This window comes from Prionailurus bengalensis, chromosome E2, assembly GCF_016509475.1.
Source record: "Prionailurus bengalensis isolate Pbe53 chromosome E2, Fcat_Pben_1.1_paternal_pri, whole genome shotgun sequence".
Classification (NCBI taxonomy): Eukaryota; Metazoa; Chordata; class Mammalia; order Carnivora; family Felidae; genus Prionailurus; species Prionailurus bengalensis.
The window spans coordinates 17293467-17313943 of NC_057352.1; the positions used below are offsets into that span (position 1 = coordinate 17293467).

Consider the following 20477-nt stretch of genomic DNA (forward strand, 5'->3'; position numbering starts at 1 on the left):
AAAGATGCTGAATAGTATAAGGAACTAAGCTCTTCCAACTGATTAAATTATTTATATTGTCAAATGTTTTAATTCTATCCCCCCTTTTTTAAATTTTTTATTTTTTTGAGTGAGCAAGCATGCAAGGGAGAAGGGTAGAGGGAGGGAGAGGGAGAGAGAAAGAATCCTAAGCAGCTCAGTGTGGAGCCAGACATAGGGCTTGATCCCATGATGCTGGGATCATGACCTGAGCTGAAATCAAGAGTCAAATGCTCAACCGACTGAACCACCCAGGCGCCCCTACCCTTTGTTTAACCCCTATAACGTTTTTCTTATTTTCTATATTGGAATGTTAGTTTAGGTTGTCCACATGTTTGCCATTTTGTTCACTGTTTTTATGTCTTAAAACTTCTACCTTGGAATCACTTTCCTTCAGATGGAAGTACATATTTTAATGAATTTCTGGAGGGTTTGGTTTTTGGTTTTTTGAAAATGTTTTGATTTGCTCCCATTGTGAAAGATAATTTTTCTTTCAGGTGAGATAGTCTGCTGTCTTCTGGTTTATATTGTTGCTATTGAATAATCATTTGGTAATAAGACTGCTGTTCTTGGTAGATAATCTTTTATCTCAAATTGTTTCTCACATATTCTCTTTGTTTTTAATGCTCTGCAGATTTTTTTTTTTTTTCAACGTTTATTTATTTTTGGGACAGAGAGAGACAGAGCATGAACGGGGGAGGGGCAGAGAGAGAGGGAGACACAGAATCGGAAACAGGCTCCAGGCTCTGAGCCATCAGCGGGGCTCGAACTCACGGACCGCAAGATCGTGACCTGGCTGAAGTCGGACGCTTAACCGACTGCGCCACCCAGGCGCCCCTGGGGTTTCTTTTTATTCTCCTTGAGACTCTTGGGGCTTCTGAATAATGCTTGCATTTGCCAGTTTTGAAAATTTCTTAGCCTTAAGAAATTTGTTGTTGTTGTTGTTGTTGTTGTTTTAAGTAAGCTCTATGCCCAACGTGAGGCTTGAATTTACAACCCCGATATCAAGGGTTGCATTCTCTACCAACTAAGCCACCCAGATGCCCCCTTTAGGTCTTCAATTACTGCCTTTTCTCAGTACTTTCTACTTTTTCCTTCTACAACTCTGGTTAGATACCTATTAAACCTCTCACTTATCTTCTTGGCATATCGTATACTTTCCTACGTTGTCTTTCTTGATAGCATTCTGCACAATCTCTTTTCATATCTTTTAGTCCAGTAATTTTCAGAGATATTTATTCTAGCCATAATATGACTTAATTTTAAATATTAGGGTTTTTTTTTTTGTTCCAGAAGTACTTTTTCCTTTTAAATCTACCTGTCATTTTGTGGTTTTGTTTCTCACTATCTTACCTCCTTTCTGTAATATACCTGTCATTATCTATGTAATATATGAATCTTTGCAAGTGTGATATTTTCCCCCTAACATTTTTATTACAGAAAGTTTGTAATGGAAATTTACAACAATTGCTTGACTGATTTTCCTGACTCTCTGATCCTGGAAATAGCCCTCTTTGCATGTTTTCTTTTTATTTAGTTTTGTATTTAGGTGAAATTCACATAACATACAATTATCCATTTTATAGTATACAGTTTAGTGGTACTTAGTGTGTTCACAGTGTTATGCTGTTTTATTATTTTTGACATTTGGGTCATTTTCCTTGGAATTCTACTTAGGGATTCTGAAGGCCTGGTTGAAGATTGTTCTCTAGGCCAGGTCTGTGTTTGCTTCTGCCAAGAGCACTGCCAAACCAAAGCCACCTTAAAGTAGGTTTATAGATGGCATGTTTTATAGAGTCACCTTAGTAATGTGCATGTGAGCCACACAGCTGTGGGAAGGCTGACTTGTGGTTATAGTTCCTTGGGAAAATGTTTTTTCTTTTCTTTTCTCTTCTTTTCTTTTCTTTTCTTTTCTTTTCTTTTCTTTTCTTTTCTTTCTTTTCCTTTCTTTTCTATGTCAGGATCCAAGTCAGGCCATTTTCTTTGCAGTACTCAAGAATGGGAGTGTTGCTGGGGCGCCTGGGTGGTGCAGTCGGTTGGGCGTCCGGCTTCAGCCAGGTCACGATCTCGCGGTCCGTGAGTTCGAGCCCCGCGTCAGGCTCTGGGCTGATGGCTCGGAGCCTGGAGCCTGTTTCCGATTCTGTGTCTCCCTCTCTCTCTGCCCCTCCACCGTTCATGCTCTGTCTCTTTCTGTCCCAAAAATAAATAAACATTGAAAGAATGGGAGTGTTGCTTCTACTTTTTCTTATTTTGAGGGCATGGTCCTAGAGTTCCCAGGACTTTGCAGTGCAGAAACTTTTAGACTTCCATCTTGACCAGCTATAGGCTTGGTCTCCTCTCCTCCCATTCTTTGAGTGTCAAAGCTCATGGTCATCTGGGCTCAGCAGAGGTTCTCTGGTAAAATAAGTGTCAGTGGCTCAGCACACTCCTCTTGGTTCCCAGTTTGACTTGATTTTAGCTTCTGAAGATTACTTTCCTTCTTTACCAGATCATCACTGCATCCCAAAATGTTTTCAGTATTCAGAACATTGTTTTTCACCTGGTAATTTGATCATGATAACCAGTCTTCCACAGAGCTTGATGTCCTGTGATTGTCTCCTTTTTTCTGTTTTTCCTCCCTGATTCTGAGCTTTTTAAAGGCAGGTGCTGGGTCTAAATCATCATGTCCCCAAGTGCCCCCACTGAGCCGGAGTCATGGGGGATTTTGACATTTTTGGATAATGGAGTCTTGTTTATAGAACTGCTGCTTTCCTCCCTTTCCCTTCTACCTCTGATTTCCCTTCACAGAGTGTTGTGCTTTGTAGTGACAAACAGAGCAGACTAAGCATTTTCTGCTCCCCAAAGTGGAGAGCCCAGTTCAGGATTTTTTTTAAAGGATCTTCAGAAATCCCTGGCTGCATCTGTAACAGTCAGAAGTGGAAGACCATCAGTTTCAGAGTTGGAGAAATCTAAATCTAGATTCAAAAGCCAGCAATGCTACCACTAACTGCAAGTTTGAGTAAATGACTTTACTTCTCTGAGCTAAAGTTTCCTTTGAATTAGGATTTGTGGGCCTCTCGTAAGGATTCATACATACAAGCACCATAAACTTAAAGTGCTTAATATGCAGTAATTGTACTTGAGATGACGTGAACACTATCAGCAATAAGGCTATGGGTAGCAGTGAGAAAGGGTAATGTCAGGCAGGAACGCCATGGTGATCTTGGTTGGGAACCAGAATGTGTTGGCCACAAAGATTCTGAGAATTGTGGTTTCTTGTAAAGCCATTGCAACTTGCATCCAGGTGGTTGAGCTCTGCCAAGACTACTAAGGACCTGCTGATCCTGGTGGGTTGTCTGACTCAGTATTGGTGATTCTGGGCAAGGTCTTTGTGAAAAGAAGTTTCAGTTGGGGTTCTAAGAGCCCTAGTTCTGGGATGTGGGAACAAAGCTAAAGAGGTACCTAATACACTGAGCCTGTTAGGCCAGGGAGAGGCTGGAGATTTCTGTTGCAGAAACTGTTATCTAGGGTTGGGACTGTCCAAGTATTCAGTGCTCCTGGGCCTGGGGGCTCCATCCTGTCTTTAGGATGCACCCATGATTGAGGAGCTCAGTGTCTTCCAGGTTGTAGAACAAAGATCTGCCTGGGGCATGTCAGAACAGGCCCTTCTGAGTTCATATCTGCTGGGAAAGCTGTTTCCTCTAAACACATTTTGTACAGTTGGATTCTCTGGGGTTCTGGAAGGCAAGGTTTTGTTATTCTTCCTCAAATCAAGAAAGGCAGACTTTGTATGTGTGTGTGAGAGAGAGAGAGAAAGAGAGAAGAGCTGTCACTAGCAGGAAGATTAGAACAGGAGAGGGGAGGAAAATTTATTCTCTGTCTTTGAGGACTCTGAAGTCAGTCCCGTGACTAAAGACCTCTTTTGCTTCTTCCTCCGTTGCCTTCTTAAGTTATGCATTTCTGTAGGATCAACCTGAGAAACAAATGATCTGTTTTTACAACCCTAAAGCTATTATTTATGTGAATTGCTGTTTCTCCCCTCCTTCATTGAATGCATTTTCATTTTAAAAGATTTGAGCAGTGGATTTCTTTTTCCTGAAACTTAGTGCTTTCCTGAGCCCCTCCAAAGAACTTACTTGTTATCCATTCCAGTGAGTGATGCTACCAAAGGCTGCTGTCCCATAAGTGTTCCTCTGTTTTACAGGTGTTTCAATATTCATTCCGCAAACCACTTAGCATTCCTTATGTGCATATCCTTTCACCAGGAATACTGATGGAGTAGAAATCCTTGCTGAAAATATTATACCTTCCTTGTTAAAGTGGGCTTTTCATGAAGTGGTTAAGTAGGAACCCATGTTGCAAACTCGATTTTCTAATTAGACAAGAAGGTAATTGATGTTGATTTGTTACAGTATTTTCCCAAATCTGTAACTCTCTGAGATTTAATTTTAAGACTGGGGTTATGATAGAGATATGATAGATTGAGTGTATGGAGTTACGTGATATTCCAAGAAGTCTGTGCCATGTAGACACCAATAGGTCAGTCCATTTTGAACTTACATAGCTTATGCTCATCTTGGGTTGTTTCATTCTGAGTCTGGATCTTCCTCCATTAGTTCTGGCAGATCAGGAACAAGGAAAGTATAGGAACAGTACAACCAGATGTATAAATTGTTGAGAAGTAAAGACTCATACTGCAAAAGAACTTTAGAGAACTTACGCAGCCTAGTACCCCAAAGTGAGAACATTGAATGTATAAGATGGGTTGTCATATAGCCAGTAAAAATGATGTCTATTTTAGAATTTTTCGTGACATGGAAAAGTGATTAGGTTTTAATATTCTGGCATTTTTATGAACGTGAGTTTTTAAGAAATTATTAAATCACCAAGTTATATTCAAATCCTACTTTCAGAAATTTACATTTTTAAAATTTGTTTAAATTTTAAACATTGCAGGGGAGGGGCAGAGAAAGAGGGAGAGAAAGAATCCCAAGCAGACTTCACGCTGTCAGTGCAGAGCCCCACGTGGGACTGGAACTCACGAATCATGAGATCATGACCTGAGCCAAAATCAAGAGTCGGACACTTAACTGACCTAAATTGAGTGCTTAACCAGGTGCTCCAGGAAATAGAAATTTTATAAAATATTTTTGAATGATTCAGACTTTTAAAAAGTATTTCTTTATTGGGAGAAGGAGAATACTGGGGAAGGAGATAGTCACAAGTGTCGTGTGGTGAACACAGTGTGCCGTATATTTGTATGTGTATATAGTTTAATTGGGAAACACCAGTCATATGAACTTTGGTTATTCCCAAACCTGGGGAGTTAATGGAAGGAGATAGTGTCAAGAGGTTACTTATGTAGTTACAGTCATGGTCAAGCATGATGTGTGCACCAAGAATGGTGTATGCTCTGATCACTCTTGCTTCCACACTGAACCACCTGTATTAAAGGGCCCAGCACAGCCTGTTACCTTACTAATGTTGTCACCTTACTAAATTTCTTTTTCCATTTTTTTAATTCCATTGTAAAGATTTTGTCCATTATTTTCACAAATAGTGTATTTATCTATGGTTTCAGGGCTTCAAGTTTAAAGATGTGGCCATTTACTTCTCTCAAAAGGAGTGGGAATGCTTGCACCCTTCTCAGAAGGGTTTGTACCGAGATGTAATGTTGGAGAATTATAACAACCTGATCTCACTGGGTAAGTTTTTGAGCCCCCTAAAATTCAGAATTGGACTTCTGGAATTTTATGTTCTCTTAAGAATTTCTCATGAGTGCTTTTCACATTGCCTGGCTGAATTGATGATTCTTGCTTCACAAGGAAAGGATTATCCCATATGAAGTTAGAAATTGGCTGCTCCGTTGGACAACTTTTATCTTTTTTGTACCTGTGACTTATACCCCTTTTGTTGACTCTTAACCTATTTACTCTTCCTTGAAAATCATGTACTGATTTTAATTCCGGTACACGCCTAACATAACTTTGTCGTCCCCCACCCCCCACCCCCCGCCCCCGACCTTTTTTTTTGAGCAGGACTTTCTGATTCTAAGCCAAATGTGATCTCCTTATTGGAGCAGGGGAAGGAGCCCTGGATGGTTAAGAGTAAGGAAACAAAAGAATGGTGCCCAGGTGAGTAATAGTGACTCCTATTGGGAAGACTGTGGCAGGTGGTCACCTAGGGAGCCTATGAGAAGGCATCACATCTGAGTTATTAGTAGGAAAGCTCACTGAAAAGGCCTGAGTTCTGGAGAAGGAGGGATGTTTCAGCACAAAGCCTCAAATTTTCACTCCAGTTATCACTGTTGCTACCCTTCCTCATATTTGCCTCTGATTAAAGTGTACTGTTCAGTGGTTTTTTAGTATATTCAGAGTTTGCACCTGTGACAACAGTCTAATTTTAGAACCTTTCATCACCCCAAAATGAAACCCCATGCCCATAAGCAATCAATCCCCACACCCAGCCTTCACCCTTTATTTCTGTAAGGTTGGTTGTGATATCCCTCTTTTATTCCTGATATCAGTATTAGTCTTTCTTTTTTTCTAGCTAAAAGTTTGCCAGTTTTGTTGATCTTTTTCAAAGAACCAGCTTAAAGTTACATTGATTTCCCTATTTTTCTTCTTTTGTTTTGTTCATTTCCACTCTAATCGTTATTATTATCTTCCTTCTGGTATCTTTGGGTTTACTTGACTCTGTCTAGTTCCAAAATCTGATTTGAGATATTTCTTGTTTTTTGTTTTTTAATATAGGCATATAAGCTGCAAATTTCCCTTTAGGATCTGTTTTAACTGTATCCCATAAGATTTGGTATATTAAGTTTTCCTTTCACCCAACTTGAAAGTATTTTCTAATTTCTCTTGTGATTTCTTCTTTGACCCTTTGGTTATTTAAGTGTGTTTTCTGTTTCCTTGTTGATCTTCTGGCTATTTGAACTATCCATTATTGAAAGTAGAGCACTGAAGTCCTCAACTTGTTGAATTGTCTGTTTTTTTCTTCAGTTCTGTTTTTGCTTCATGTATTTTGGGCCTCTGTTATTAGACATACATACTTATAACTGTTACCATTTCTTTTTAGCTTTTTATTTCAAAATAATTTAAGACTCAGAAGGAATTACAAAAATACTACAGAGAGTTCCCTTGTACCCTTCACCCAGCTTTCCCTAATGATAACATCTTAACCTAATCTTAGTACACTGTCAAAACCAGGAAATTGATGTTGGCACAATAGTAGTAACAAAACTATTTCAGAACCTAATTCAGAATTCACTGATGTTCACATACACTCATTTTTTAATTTTAATTTTTATTATTCTTTTAGGTTACTGTGATTTTATGATGTGTATATTTATAGCCACTACCACAATTGGGATACAGAAACCTCAGCATTTTAAATATTTTTTAAAACTTTTTTAATGTTTATTTATTTTTGAGAGAGAGAGAGACAGAGCATGAGCAGGGGAGGGGCAGAGAGAGAGAGGGAGACACAGAATCTGAAATAGGCTCCAGGCTCTGAGCTGTCAGCACAGAACCCAACATGGGGCTCGAACTCAGGAACGAAGAGATCATGACCTAGGCTGAAGTCAGATGCTCAACCAACTGAGCCACCCAGGCACCCCTAAATATTTTTTTTTTTAATTTTTTTTTTCAACGTTTATTTTATTTTTGGGACAGAGAGAGACAGAGCATGAACGGGGGAGGGAGACAGAGCATGAACGGGGCAGAGAGAGAGGGAGACACAGAATCGGAAACAGGCTCCAGGCTCTGAGCCATCAGCCCAGAGCCCGACGCGGGGCTCGAACTCACGGACCGCGAGATCGTGACCTGGCTGAAGTCGGACGCTTAACCGACTGCGCCACCCAGGCGCCCCACCCCTAAATATTTTTTATAAAACATTTTTGAAGCAATGCTATAATGTTTAGGTGAAAAAAGCATGGTACCTAACTTTTAGAGTCAGTGCTATTTCGGTTGTATAAAAAGGATTCTAGAAAACAATGGAAGGAACCAAAAGATAACAATGAATAACCTAGGAAGTAGCTAGGGTTAGGAAGGATGCTAGGCCTGCTGGAATTATTCTCACAGGGCATGAGAATGACCTTGTAGGGCAAAATAAGGGATTGTCTTATTAATAGGCCCCTTCTGGAAATAGTGTGTTTGGTAGAGAGGGGCCAAATGTGATTATAGTTTAACACTTGGGGTTCTTTCTGGGCATTTCCTTGAATCATAAACCTTGAATTAATGGGCAGTGTTCAGACAAGGAAGAGCCAGTCTTACCAGGAGCCTGCAGAGGACTTAAGGGCTGATTTAAATTCTTAATCACTGATAACGCTATAAGTTTTCTTTTTCAGAAACTTGGCCTGTGCAATGGCAAGAGAAATGAATGTCTTTTTAGGGGAGATGGTTATAGGTAAGGCACTGCTGTGAGAGAAGATTTGGGGCAATATTATCAGACTGGTAAGACTTTTCAGATTGTGACACATGATATGAAGCTGGAAGGATGAGTAGTAGGATCCAGGAGGTGTGGTGGGAATGCTATACCAGGTGGAAGCATCTCTTCATTGAAGGCACCAAGGAGAGAAAGCCTTGGGTGGGTGTCCTGGAAGACCTGAATGGAGGTCTACGTCATGCAGGGCTTTCTCACCAAGTCTAGGAGTTTAGAGTTTTTTCCTTGAGGACACTTGGCAGCCATTGGAGGTTGTAAACAAGATAGGGACATGATTGGATTGGATATCCTTTAGGGATTGGATCAGAGGGTTCGTGAGTAAAAATGGTAAAACTTGCTAGGAGCCTGTTGGGAAGTCAAGATGATTTTACATTGTGCTAGGATGAGACCATGGAGTAGGGAAAATGGAGAGATTAAAGATCAATGTAGGGGAATGATTCTGTAGCATGAGGAGTGATTGTGCAGGGTAGGAACAATGGGAGCATCCTTGATGGATATTACTTTTTGATTTGAACGTTCCTTTAAGGTCCAAATTTTTTATTCCAACCCATGCTTTTTACAGTTTTCCCTTTCTACCAGATTGTTTTTATAAAATATTTAAAATAACAGCATCTTCTGACACCTGATGTCTGGAACTTTCCATACAGCATAAAATGCCAACATTATTTTACCAGTCTATATAGACCTTAGTTTTAGTGCCCTTCTCTGAAGGACAGCCTTATAGCATTCCCCAGTGTAAGTGGTATTTTCATTCGATTGCAGATATAGACCATACATTAATCAGAGAACAATTTTTTCTTACCAGTTGTTCTAGGTTTATCTCTCTAGATTTCCCAACTGTTTGTCTTTTCTGCAACTTGCTTTTGGCTGGTCCAACTACCCTGGACCTTAGCAAGAGCAAAGGGACTATCCCAAGCAACAGGGTGCCTGTACACAGCTCTGACAACTTACCCAAGCATCTCCCTTTGTCTCAGCCTCCTTGGTTTCTGAGTAGCTAAGTAATGGTCCAGTGTCATACAACTAGCAAATTGTGGGACTAGAATTGACAACCAGGCAGTCTGACTCTGTGTTGTCACAACACATTACGACTTCATATAAATGGTTGCCATAGTATCCTCAGTTTCCATTAGAATTTTTTCAGAACTACATGAAAGATTTTCATTGTTGTGTAAAGCTATCAGTCTTGTAGGGGACTGGTATAAGACATGTACAGATACACTAATGATGCTGGCTTGTTTGTGCCTTACCGCCATGTACTTGGGAAGTGCTGTAGAGAAGGCAGTGAAGCTGGGAAGGAGCAGAGGCCAGAAGACATTCCCCGCTTCTGTTAAATAAAACATGAAGTGATTACTCTCATTCTCACTCTTCTAATGTCATTATCTGCAGTATGTTTCCCTTTATTTCCACTGGAGTATCCTTTAGTATTTAGTTAACATTAATTGAACTGTGTGCTAGGGATTGATTATATAATGGTGAGTGAAATATGTATTATGTTGGTTCTAGGCCACCTTGGGAGAAATTATCCCGGTAGATAAACCGATGAACAAATGTGTAATTCCAGAATTGAGGAAAAGATTATGAAGGCAAAGAACAGGGTACTTGACAGAAAATAAAGATATTTACAATGAAAGAAACTGGCCATGAAGGAAATCTGGAGCAGAGCATTCATTGGAGATGAGCATTTCCTAAAAGTCTAAGATGAGAATGTAATTGGTATGATATAGGGGTCCAGTGGAAGCCAGTAGAGTAGGTACTGGTGAGTGAACGGGAGAGCATCTTAAAATGACAGTGAATAGGGAAGTAGGGTCCAGATAATGCAGAGTTTTGCAGGTCTGGTAAGGAATTTTGTATTTTATTGTAAGCACAGATGGGATGTACTGTATTTAAACTGTACTGTATACAAACACACTTTGAGTTGCCTCTGAATCACTGAGAGAGATTAATAAAAATGCCAGTGGTCTTTCATTCATCAAAGAGTATTTACTCTGTGCAGATACAGTGAAGGGCAGACAGTACAGAAGTAAACAAAGTATAATATCTGTGGAGTTTAGAGGTATATATACTGATGTCTGCAAGGTGGATGGATGGAGGGAGAGAAGGATATGTGATAAGGCAAGTAGAGCCAGATATTTATTGTAGAATCTAAGTTTTGGGGATATGGGAGTTCACTGTCCCAATTCTTTTAATTTTTCTTTATATTTGAAAGTTCTCATGATAATGTTGGAGAAATAGATAAAATGGCATGTGATGATAAGTACATTGCAAAAAATAAGTAGAGTGATGAGGGACCTGATTTGTAAAGAGTGGTCTCAAGTTTGAGTAGAGGTCAAAATGGAGTAATTGAACAAGCCTTATTAATATCTTAGGGAAAGTATTTGCAGACAGAGATTCTGAAGGAGGGGTGTGCTTCACAGGTTTGAAGACCATCCCGTTGGTCAGGGAGTGGAGCAAAGTGTGCTAAAGAGAGGAGGTCAGCAATGAGGTCAGACAGAGGTAGTGCAAGACAGGTTCAGGGAAGGTTTTGTAGACCTCATAAGAACTTTGACTTTTGCTCTGCTCAACAGGGAAATCCAGTGGAGAATTTTAGGCAGAAGAAAGGCCTGATCTAACTTACTTAACAAGAACACTTTGGCTACTGTATGGGATATAGGACAGCAACAGTGTAAGTAGGGAGACCTACACTTAGCGAAGTGTATTAGCTTTGGTGAGAAGATGGCTTTGGACAAGGTGGTAGAGATGCTGATAGAAGGAGTCAAAACCTGGATATATTTTGAAGCTAGAGATGAGAGGACTTGCTGTTAGATACAATGTCCTACGCCTTTAGATTTCTCATTTAGTTGGTCTTAGGCAATTCCTGAATGTCATATTTGTAATGTTCCTTTGCTAATTCTGATTTTTGCCAGGGGTGAAGAACTACGTCTTCATAAATTTCCCTCATTTTCTCTATTCTCATCCCCTCCCCCCCAATCTGGGGTGTTTTGTTTTGTTTTGTTTTGTTTTTTTAGTTTCACTGCTGTGTTTCAGTATTTAAATTATTCACTATTTTTAGTTTGTCATTTCTACCTTAGAACTTTCATGTCTCCTGCCACATGAAAATACATCCTATTTTCTTTCTTGTTATCTTACAGATTGGGAGTCCAGAGGAGAAACCAATAATTTATTTCCAAAGACAGACAGTTATGAAATTAAATCATTGCAACTGAAGATAAAAAGACTTGAAAGCTCTCACCTTGAGTGCACTAGGGTCAGAGATGACAGAGAAATGAAATGCCACTTGGAGAAACAACAGGAGGGACATTTCAGACAAGCCATAATAACCTCTGGAGAAGAGTCTGTTTCTGTTCAGTGCACAGTTCATGGAGTACTACAGACAATTTATACTAGAGCAAAAACCAATGAATGCAAGGGATGTAAGGAAGCTGTCAGGTGCCAGTCACACCATAGTCAACATGAAAGAAGTCCTAATAAGGAAAAAGACTCTAAATGTGGAGAATGTGGAAAAGCCTTTAATAGTAGGTCAGACTTAATGAAGCATCAGAGAATTCATGAAAGCAAAAAAAGTAAAGAAAGTAAGAAATGTGCCTACATCCATGGCTCTGAAGTTACTAAACCTCAGAGAATTAATACTGGTGAGAAATCTCATAAATGTAAAGAATGTGGGAAAGCCTTTCATTCTGGCTCACAACTTCGTAAACATCAAAAGATCCACATAGGTGAGAAACCCTATAAATGTAAGGAGTGTAGGAAGGCCTTTCCATCTACTTCACAACTTAATTTACATCAGAGAATTCATACAGATGAGAAATACTATGAATGTAAAGAATGTGGGAAAGCCTTTACCCGGCCCTCACACCTCCTTCGACATCAGAGAATCCATACTGGTGAGAAACCTCACAAATGTAAGGAATGTGGGAAAGCTTTTCGTTATGACACGCAACTTAGTCTTCATCAGATAACTCATACTGGTGAAAGACGCTATGAATGTAAGGAATGTGGGAAGGTATATAGTTGTGCCTCACAACTGAGTCTACATCAAAGAATTCATACTGGTGAGAAACCTCATAAATGTAAGGAATGTGGGAAAGCTTTTATCTCTGATTCACATCTTCTTCGACACCAGAGTGTTCATACTGGTGAGAAACCGTATAAATGTAAGCAGTGTGGGAAAGCCTTTCGTCGTGGCTCAGAACTTACTCGACATCAAAGAGCTCACACTGGTGAGAAACCTTATAAATGTAAGGAATGTAAAATGGCCTTTACTTGTAGCACAGAACTTATTCGACATCAGAAAGTTCACACGGGTGAGAGACCCCATAAATGTAAGGAATGTGGGAAGGCTTTTATTCGAAAGTCAGAACTTACTCATCACGAGAGAAGTCATAGTGGTGAAAAGCCCTATAAGTGTAAGGAATGCGGGAAGGCCTTTGGTCGTGGCTCAGAACTTAATCGACACCAGAAAATTCATACTGGTGAGAAACCTTACAAATGTAAGCAATGTGGGAAGGCCTTTATTCGTGGCTCACACCTTAGTAAACATCAAAGAATTCATACAGGACAGAGGAGTGAATGAAGACATGTGGGAAGGCTCAAAATTTTATTGATATCTGCAAAGTCCTACTAGTTAAACACAAACCTACCGCCTGATTTTAAGGGATGTGGGAAAGCATTTGAGGATAACTTAATATCAGAGTTAATACTGTGGATACAAGGCCTTTTTTTGAGGGCCAGAATTTATTTGACATGTTACTGCTATTTGATAAATGTTAGTGGTTGGGAGGGTTCTATTTATGTTTCAAAATTTATTGGACCATCAGTGTTCAATTAATGTAAAAGTAATAAAACTTCATGAATGTGAGGAAAGTGGGAAGGCTTTGGAAGGCAGTTAATGTGTCAGTGACAGTCCCACAGACATTTCTCAGCATCAGGATCATTTTTACCCTGTGGGAAATCAGAGGATTCTTAATATAAATGTCATATATATAGGAGACAAATTTGCTTTAGCTTAAGTTACTCATCTGGTAATTCATGCTTGGGAAAGGCTATAGTAATGTTAAAAATGCAGCAGGTTACTCTATCCCACTCAAATCTTGTCAAATATTTGCAAGCTTAACCTCTAAAAATTACCTGAACTGAATCATAGTGGGACAGGACTTAACCAATGCTCAGTCTTTACTTGCCTTCACCATTTTAACTCATTTCTTATGGGCAAATGACTTAACTAGGTCTAAATTTTCTCACTTAAAAATTAGCAATATTAGCACCATCTTGTTAGCATTGTGAAGATTAAATAATTACATGATATCCCTTAGAATACTGTGTGGCTCATATCGAAAGTGTGTTAAATAAGAGCTGCTTTTATTACTTTATTTTTATACTTGTGGATGGAGATCGTATGAGAGGAAGGCCTTATGTGTGTGTGCAGTGAATATAGGAGCATCTAACATCACCTTTTTATTGAATGTCAGGTAATTCCTTCTGGAGAAAAATTAAAAACTGAAGTTTTCATTCTCCTTGCCTTCTTGCTTCACTAGGGGAAAGGAAATCAAGGCAAATTACAATTAGAAATGAATGACAGAGGGACAACTACGCATTAACATTTGTAGGATGAAACAAAGCTATACCCAGGAAAATAACTTCTTTCAATATGGGTAGAAAATGGGAGATGATTAATGGCCAGGATTCATTGTCAGTACTTGGTGCACTGCCTGTTCTAATAGGTCCCCTGTAAACACATGTTGAAATCAGAGGAATGAGGGAGTGAATAAATATTTATCTCTGGTGTGTAGAAAAGCTCTAACAAAGTAAGTGCAAAGCAAAACAAACCAAAAACCTTGAAAACTTTTGAAATGGGAAAGTAAAAAATCCTCAAGCATCATGAATGAGAGGATATGTAACTACAAAAATGGAATTTTAAAGAAATAAGGCAATACAGTTGTGGCAGACACTGTTGGTTACCTACCCATTGGTGTTAGCCATTTTCCCTTTGCTAGGACTGCCCATCTGAAGTCTAGCTCTTGCTGTCCTAGTTTGCTTAATAATTGGACATATATATAACAGTCCTGGCCATAGAAGATCTGAGCAAAAGTTATATGCAGCCTTTATGTTAAATTTTCTTTCCTAACAAAGTAGGAGGAAATGGTCCTCTTATACCCAGGATGCATGTGTATATGTGTAATACCTGGAACTGTGGCCATTTTGCTACCACGTGAGTAAGAGGCCGAGATTGGCACACGGGATAGATTGGAATTACCTGCATCCTTGACATTGTTGAGCTGATGAAACAATGTGGAACTGCCCTGTTCCTGGACTTTGAGTAAAATGAGAAACTTCATGCATATCAGTTTTAAGTTTATACTCACTTTTTTATGATATATCAGAGTCCTAGAAAAAAATATTTTCGTATGTATATACACATATTTATTCACCTTTAATTTAGTAAATTGGGGAAATGTTTATATTCGGCTTCTTTTTATGGTATATCTGAAATTGTAGTAAAGCATTATTTTCTTAAATATTTTTTAGACATGTATATACATATATTCTACTTTGAATTAGTAAGACATGGGAAATTTTTTTTTTTACATTCAGCATTTTATAGTGTGTGTTTATATTCATCTTTTTAAAGCATGTCTGAAATCCTGAAAGATATTTTCCTGAATAAAGAATCAATAAACTGATTCCTCTCATATCAGAATATCTAACAGATAAAATCTTCTAAGTGTTCAAGGTACAAAGAGTCACAGCTGTGAGGCTAGCATGACGCTTTTAAGAAATTTGGAGGGGTTCCTGGGTTGCTCAGTTGGTTAGGCATCCAGCTTCGGGTCAGGTCATGATCTCATGGTTTGGAGTTCAAGCCCCGAGTTGGGCTCTGTGCTGACAGCTCAGAGCCTGGGACCTGCTTCAGATCCTGTGTCTCTCTCTGTCCCTCCCCTGATCACACTCTGTCTCTCAAAAATAAATAAACATTAAAAAAAATTTTTTTGGAAAAGGGTAACATTCAAATCAAATCACCCAAAAAAATAATCCATTGTACTTACAGTATGTGAATATTAAAATAAGTTAAATCTTGCAGCCTATTAAAGAAAATAGGGTTGTTGGGGAGTTTTTTTTGTCCAGAATATGATTCATGACGATCTGTCCAGTTAATTTTTAAGTAATGTATAAGTAGTTTTATACTTATAGTTTTAAGTAATGTATAAGTAGTTTTAAGTAGTGTAAATGTAGTGTTTATACGTTGAAAACTAGACCCTAAAATAACTTTTTCCCAAACTAGTAACTGAGAAACTATTAGAGCATATGCATATTCAGCTGCTGTGAAGTCACTGCAGTTATCCACTTAATCAGACCTCATGGGCTGTGGACACATTTGGAATAATCCCTAGTCGATTCCACTTATGTCTTGCACTTTAGAAAATAATACTTCAAATAAGTTTAATGTAAACATGTATTATATGGTAAATCAATTATAGCTAAATGTGAGCCCATTGGAGGAGAATTTATAATAATCCAAGCATTTTTTATTTTTTTGAGTATGCTCTATGCCCAATGTAGGCTTGAATTCCAGACCCTAAGATCAAGAGTCACATGCTCCACTGACTGAGCCAGCCAGGTGCGCCCAAGCATTTTTTAAAGGGGAAATTATTGCTAAATTTTATCTGTACTGGCATAATTATTCCGTAAGTCTCTTCTTGAAAGTTGTACGTACTGTTCTAAGAAGACAAGCTCTGCCCTTAGGAGGAATTGAATTAATAAAGATAGGCAAAACCAGGCATGATCATGGTACTGGTTTCATTATAATTTCTAATATTTTTTGACATATTAAGAGACGATTCTCTTTCATTTTTTGCCCATGTATACACTTTCCTTTTTTCAACACTTGAAAATTGTATTCTAATTTTATATAACAAACTATCAGGGTGCCTGGCTGGCTCAGTCTGAAGGATATGCGACTCTTGATCTTGCAGTCATGAGTTCGAGCCCCACATTGGATGTAGAGATTATAAATAAATCAACCTAAAAAAAAAAACAAAACTAGGAGCGCCTGGGTGGCTCAGTTGAGCATCTGAGCATCTTTTGATTTCGGCTTGGGTCATGATCTCACGGTTTGTAGTTTCGAGCAAGCCATGTGTCAGGTGACTTTCAGCATGGTACCTGCTTGGGATTCTCGGTCTCCCTCTCTGCCTTTCCCCTGCTTGCCCTCTCAAAAATGGATAAATCTTAAAAACAAAAACCCCACGTTCTCTTAATTGCCATTACAAAAGCCTTCCATGCTTTTTGCCATACTCAAGAAGCATGCCCACATCTAAGAAGTTTGCTTTGGTAGTGGTGGTGGTGTGTGTGTAGTGTAGCATAGTTTAAACGGGATCATGCTTACACATTAAAGTGCAATCCCCGGGGCGCCTGGGTGGCGCAGTCGGTTAAGCGTCCGACTTCAGCCAGGTCACGATCTCGCGGTCCGTGAGTTCGAGCCCCGCGTCAGGCTCTGGGCTGATGGCTCAGAGCCTGGAGCCTGTTTCCAATTCTGTGTCTCCCTCTCTCTCTGCCCCTCCCCTGTTCATGCTCTGTCTCTCTCTGTCCCAAAAATAAATAAACATTGAAAAAAAATTTTTTTTAAAAATAAAGTGCAATCCCCTTTTCTCACTTGGTAACTTACCATGACTGGGCTTCCTTCCAGTCAGTGCCTACAAGTGTAAGTTTTTAGCTTTTAGACTCCTACATCATAAAGACAAAGCATAATAATATGCAACCCAATCTTCCACCAGTTCAGATTTGTTATTTTACAAATAATTAATTGTACAATTTTATTACACATGTATTATTTCCTGTTGGTGCTTCTGTTGAGTGGATGGATTCCCACCAGTTGGATTCCTTGCTTTACAACATAGTGTATTTTAAATGTAGTAGTTAATGCCTTATTTTCTGAAATTCGCCATTAATCTAAAAATATATGCCCATTCCCAACAACTTCAATGAAGAATGAATCTTGTTAAATTGAGTGAAGAAAAAAAAGTGTGTTTAATTTGCATTTTCTTAACTGTCGGTGAGGTTGAGCATTTATCATGTCTAAAACATCATGCCTAATGTTGCTGTGAATTCCTTGTTTTTATGTATTCCATTTTTTAAATTGGAGTAGTTTTTGAAGGAGTTTGTAGAAACCTTGTTTTGTTACATACTTTGCAGTTGGTTTTCTTAGTCTAGCATGTATTTTTTACCTTTTTTAATGGCAAAAGAAATCAACAGACTTTTTCTGTGAAGGACCAGATAGTAAATATTTCAGGCTTTGTGGTCATACAGAATCTACTCTGCCTTTGTAGTGTGAAAACATACATAAACCAGTGGTTCTTAACCAGGGGTAGTTTTTACCTGTCCTACTCTTAATCCCAGGAGACACTGGGCAGTGTCCAGAGAGATGTTTGTCAGTTTGAGGGGGAGGGCTGCTGGCATCTAGTGGGTAAAGGCTAGGGATGCTCTGAATATCCTGTAATGCATAGTACAGTCCCTTACAACAGATCTGGGGGTGCCTGGGTGGCTCAGTAGGTTAAGCGTCTGACTTCAGCTCAGGTCATGATCTCATGGTTGGTGGGTTCAAGCCCCGTGTCGGGCACTGTGCTGACAGCTCAGAGCCTGGAGCCTGCTTCAGATTCTGTGTCTCCCTCTCTCTCTGCTCCTTCCCCACTTGTGCTCACTCTCATAAATAAATACTGGGGAAAAATTTTTAGAATTATCTAGTCCAAAATATCAGTGCTGAAGTTGAGAAATCCTGAATGTAAGAAAATGGGCATGGCTGTGTTCCAATAAAACTTTACACAACAAGCAACAGGCCACATTTAGGTATCCTTTTTGATGTATGATATCTACTTTTCTGGTATTGTTCCAGAATTCTAATTTTTCCAAACTTTCTTGTTTATGTTAAATTTTCTTGACTAAAATAATTCAGAAAAACAGTAGCACCTGTGTGACTGGTGCCTACTAACTAGACATCTAATTGTTTTTTTATTAAAATTTTATAAAAGAAGTAAATCATTTCATAAATAAGTCCTCTTTTCCCTTCAGTCCTGCTCTTCGCCCTGTGTCTGAAGAGGCAATAACTTGGTGCACGCACTATCTGTAAAACCAGTACTTAGGTGTACACACAAATGGCTCATAATATGGGTTTCTAGGAAACAAATGATACGTATTTCTGTAATTTTTCTTATTGACAATATGTGAGATCTAAAACTTGAAAAATACCTAATTTTTATATGCTGTGTTGTGTTTTTATACAGTTTATTCATTGAAGTCCATTCATGAACTAGAAAACAATTGCAGATAAGATCATTTCTATATGTTTTAGCAAGGAATTGAATAAAGGATATTTTGTAATTTGAAGAATTTTCAGAAGGCCAAGGAATTAGTCTTCAGGGCTGTACAATCCAGAAAATAACAGGATAAAGGCCCAGATATACCACAAATACAAAAGCTCAGATGCATGGTTTCTTGAACAGTACTTGAATGTAGTACTGTTCAAGAAAATCTGTTACTGCCACTTTATGCTCATCACCTAATGTTCTAAGGACTGGAAGCTAGAAACTTCAACAGCTGCTTAAGGGGAAACCAGTCACTCCTGCCACTGCGAATCCTGTCCCTATGCCACCACCACCCCATTATGCTCACTTCCTCCACCTCCAAGATTCAGGTAGTGCCTGGTGGAACCTAGATTGCATGCTAACTCCCACCTGCAGTGGAGTCCAGGTGAAGTATGTGGATTGTAATGAGAAATCACAATTTGGGATGATATGACAGATTCATTCTTGTCTGCCATCATCCCACTGAATCTGGTGGAACAAGTACATTTGACGACCCTGGATGAAATCATGGACAGACCATACCCTGAGTCCACCATATAAATCAAAACTGTAAGCATTATGGATGGGGGACTTCCCTCCTTTAGCTCAGGGTGGGTGAGATGCCAGATGAGGAAAGAAGACATGGCTTCTGCCTTTCTGGTCCTCTTTCTCATCTCCCAACTTGCTGTCCCTAGTTTCTGATTGCTTGGATGGAACTTGAGTATTAGAAAGAGGTCTAGATCCTCCTTGCATAAGTCATAATGATCCTGTCACACTGCTCTCCACCCCTGGCTGTTCTCTGCTGGAGTACTTCTGTAAATTTCTTTGGAACCCCTTGATATATAAAAGAGACGATCTGTTCAACAATCTCACACTCCTTTTCTGATTTGTTCTACTTTAGTATTCTTTTTTTTTAAATTTATCTTTAAAAAATAAGATTTTCTTATTGTGATGAATTACATCAATTTGAGTTAAATGTTTCCTCATGATTAGGTTCAGAATATGTATATCTGCATTTATGAATTTTCAACAAATACTGTATCTCTTCCAGGCATTATGTCAGGGAGTATATGATGTGACTGTCTTATTAGTGATGGTAACTTCAATTACCTAAGATTGTGCCTTCCAGGTTTCTCCACTGGAAAGAATATTTTTTTCTTTGTAGTAAGTAGTATGCAGGAAGGTGCTTTTAGATTAAGATAGAGATCCCATTCTCCATCATATGTTTAAAATCCATTGATGAGGGGCACCCTGGGTGGCTCAGTTGGTTGAGCATCCAACTCTTGATTTCAGCTCAGGCCATGATCTCGTGGTTTATGGGATCCAGCCCCATATTGTCAGCGCAGAGCCTGCTAGGGATTCCCTCTCTGCCCCTCCTGTCCTCATGTGCTTGCATGCTCTTTCAAAATAAATAAACAAAAAAATTATTTTAAATCCATTGATGATTCTTCATTGAATCAATTGTTACTATGATGGTCATACCCTATATGATTCTAATCCTTTTGGAATGTGTTTCATGGCTCAGCATATTCTCAATTTATATAAAACTTATGTGTGTTTGAAAAATGCCCACCCATCTGGCTCAGTCCATTGAGCATCCGACTTGATTTCAGCTCAGGTCATGATCCCAGGGTCATGGGATCTTGCTCAGCATGGAGCTTACTGATTCTCTCTCTCTTCCTCTGCCCCTCCTCCCTGTTCATGCTCTCTCTC

The 20477-nt window shown here is 39.0% G+C and overlaps 1 protein-coding gene across 1 annotated transcript in view; it reads left to right on the top strand.

Moving 5' to 3' along the window:
• ZNF568 (zinc finger protein 568) overlaps window positions 1–13944 on the top strand; it is an 80447-nt gene extending 66503 nt beyond the window's left edge. Inside the window, exon 7 of the mRNA XM_043600632.1 lies at window positions 12078–13944. Within this exon, the coding sequence (XP_043456567.1) occupies window positions 12078–13009 (932 nt within the window). The 3' untranslated portion in view covers window positions 13010–13944. The remainder of the gene's footprint in view (window positions 1–12077) is intronic.
• The last annotated feature ends 6533 nt before the right edge of the window (window positions 13945–20477 follow it).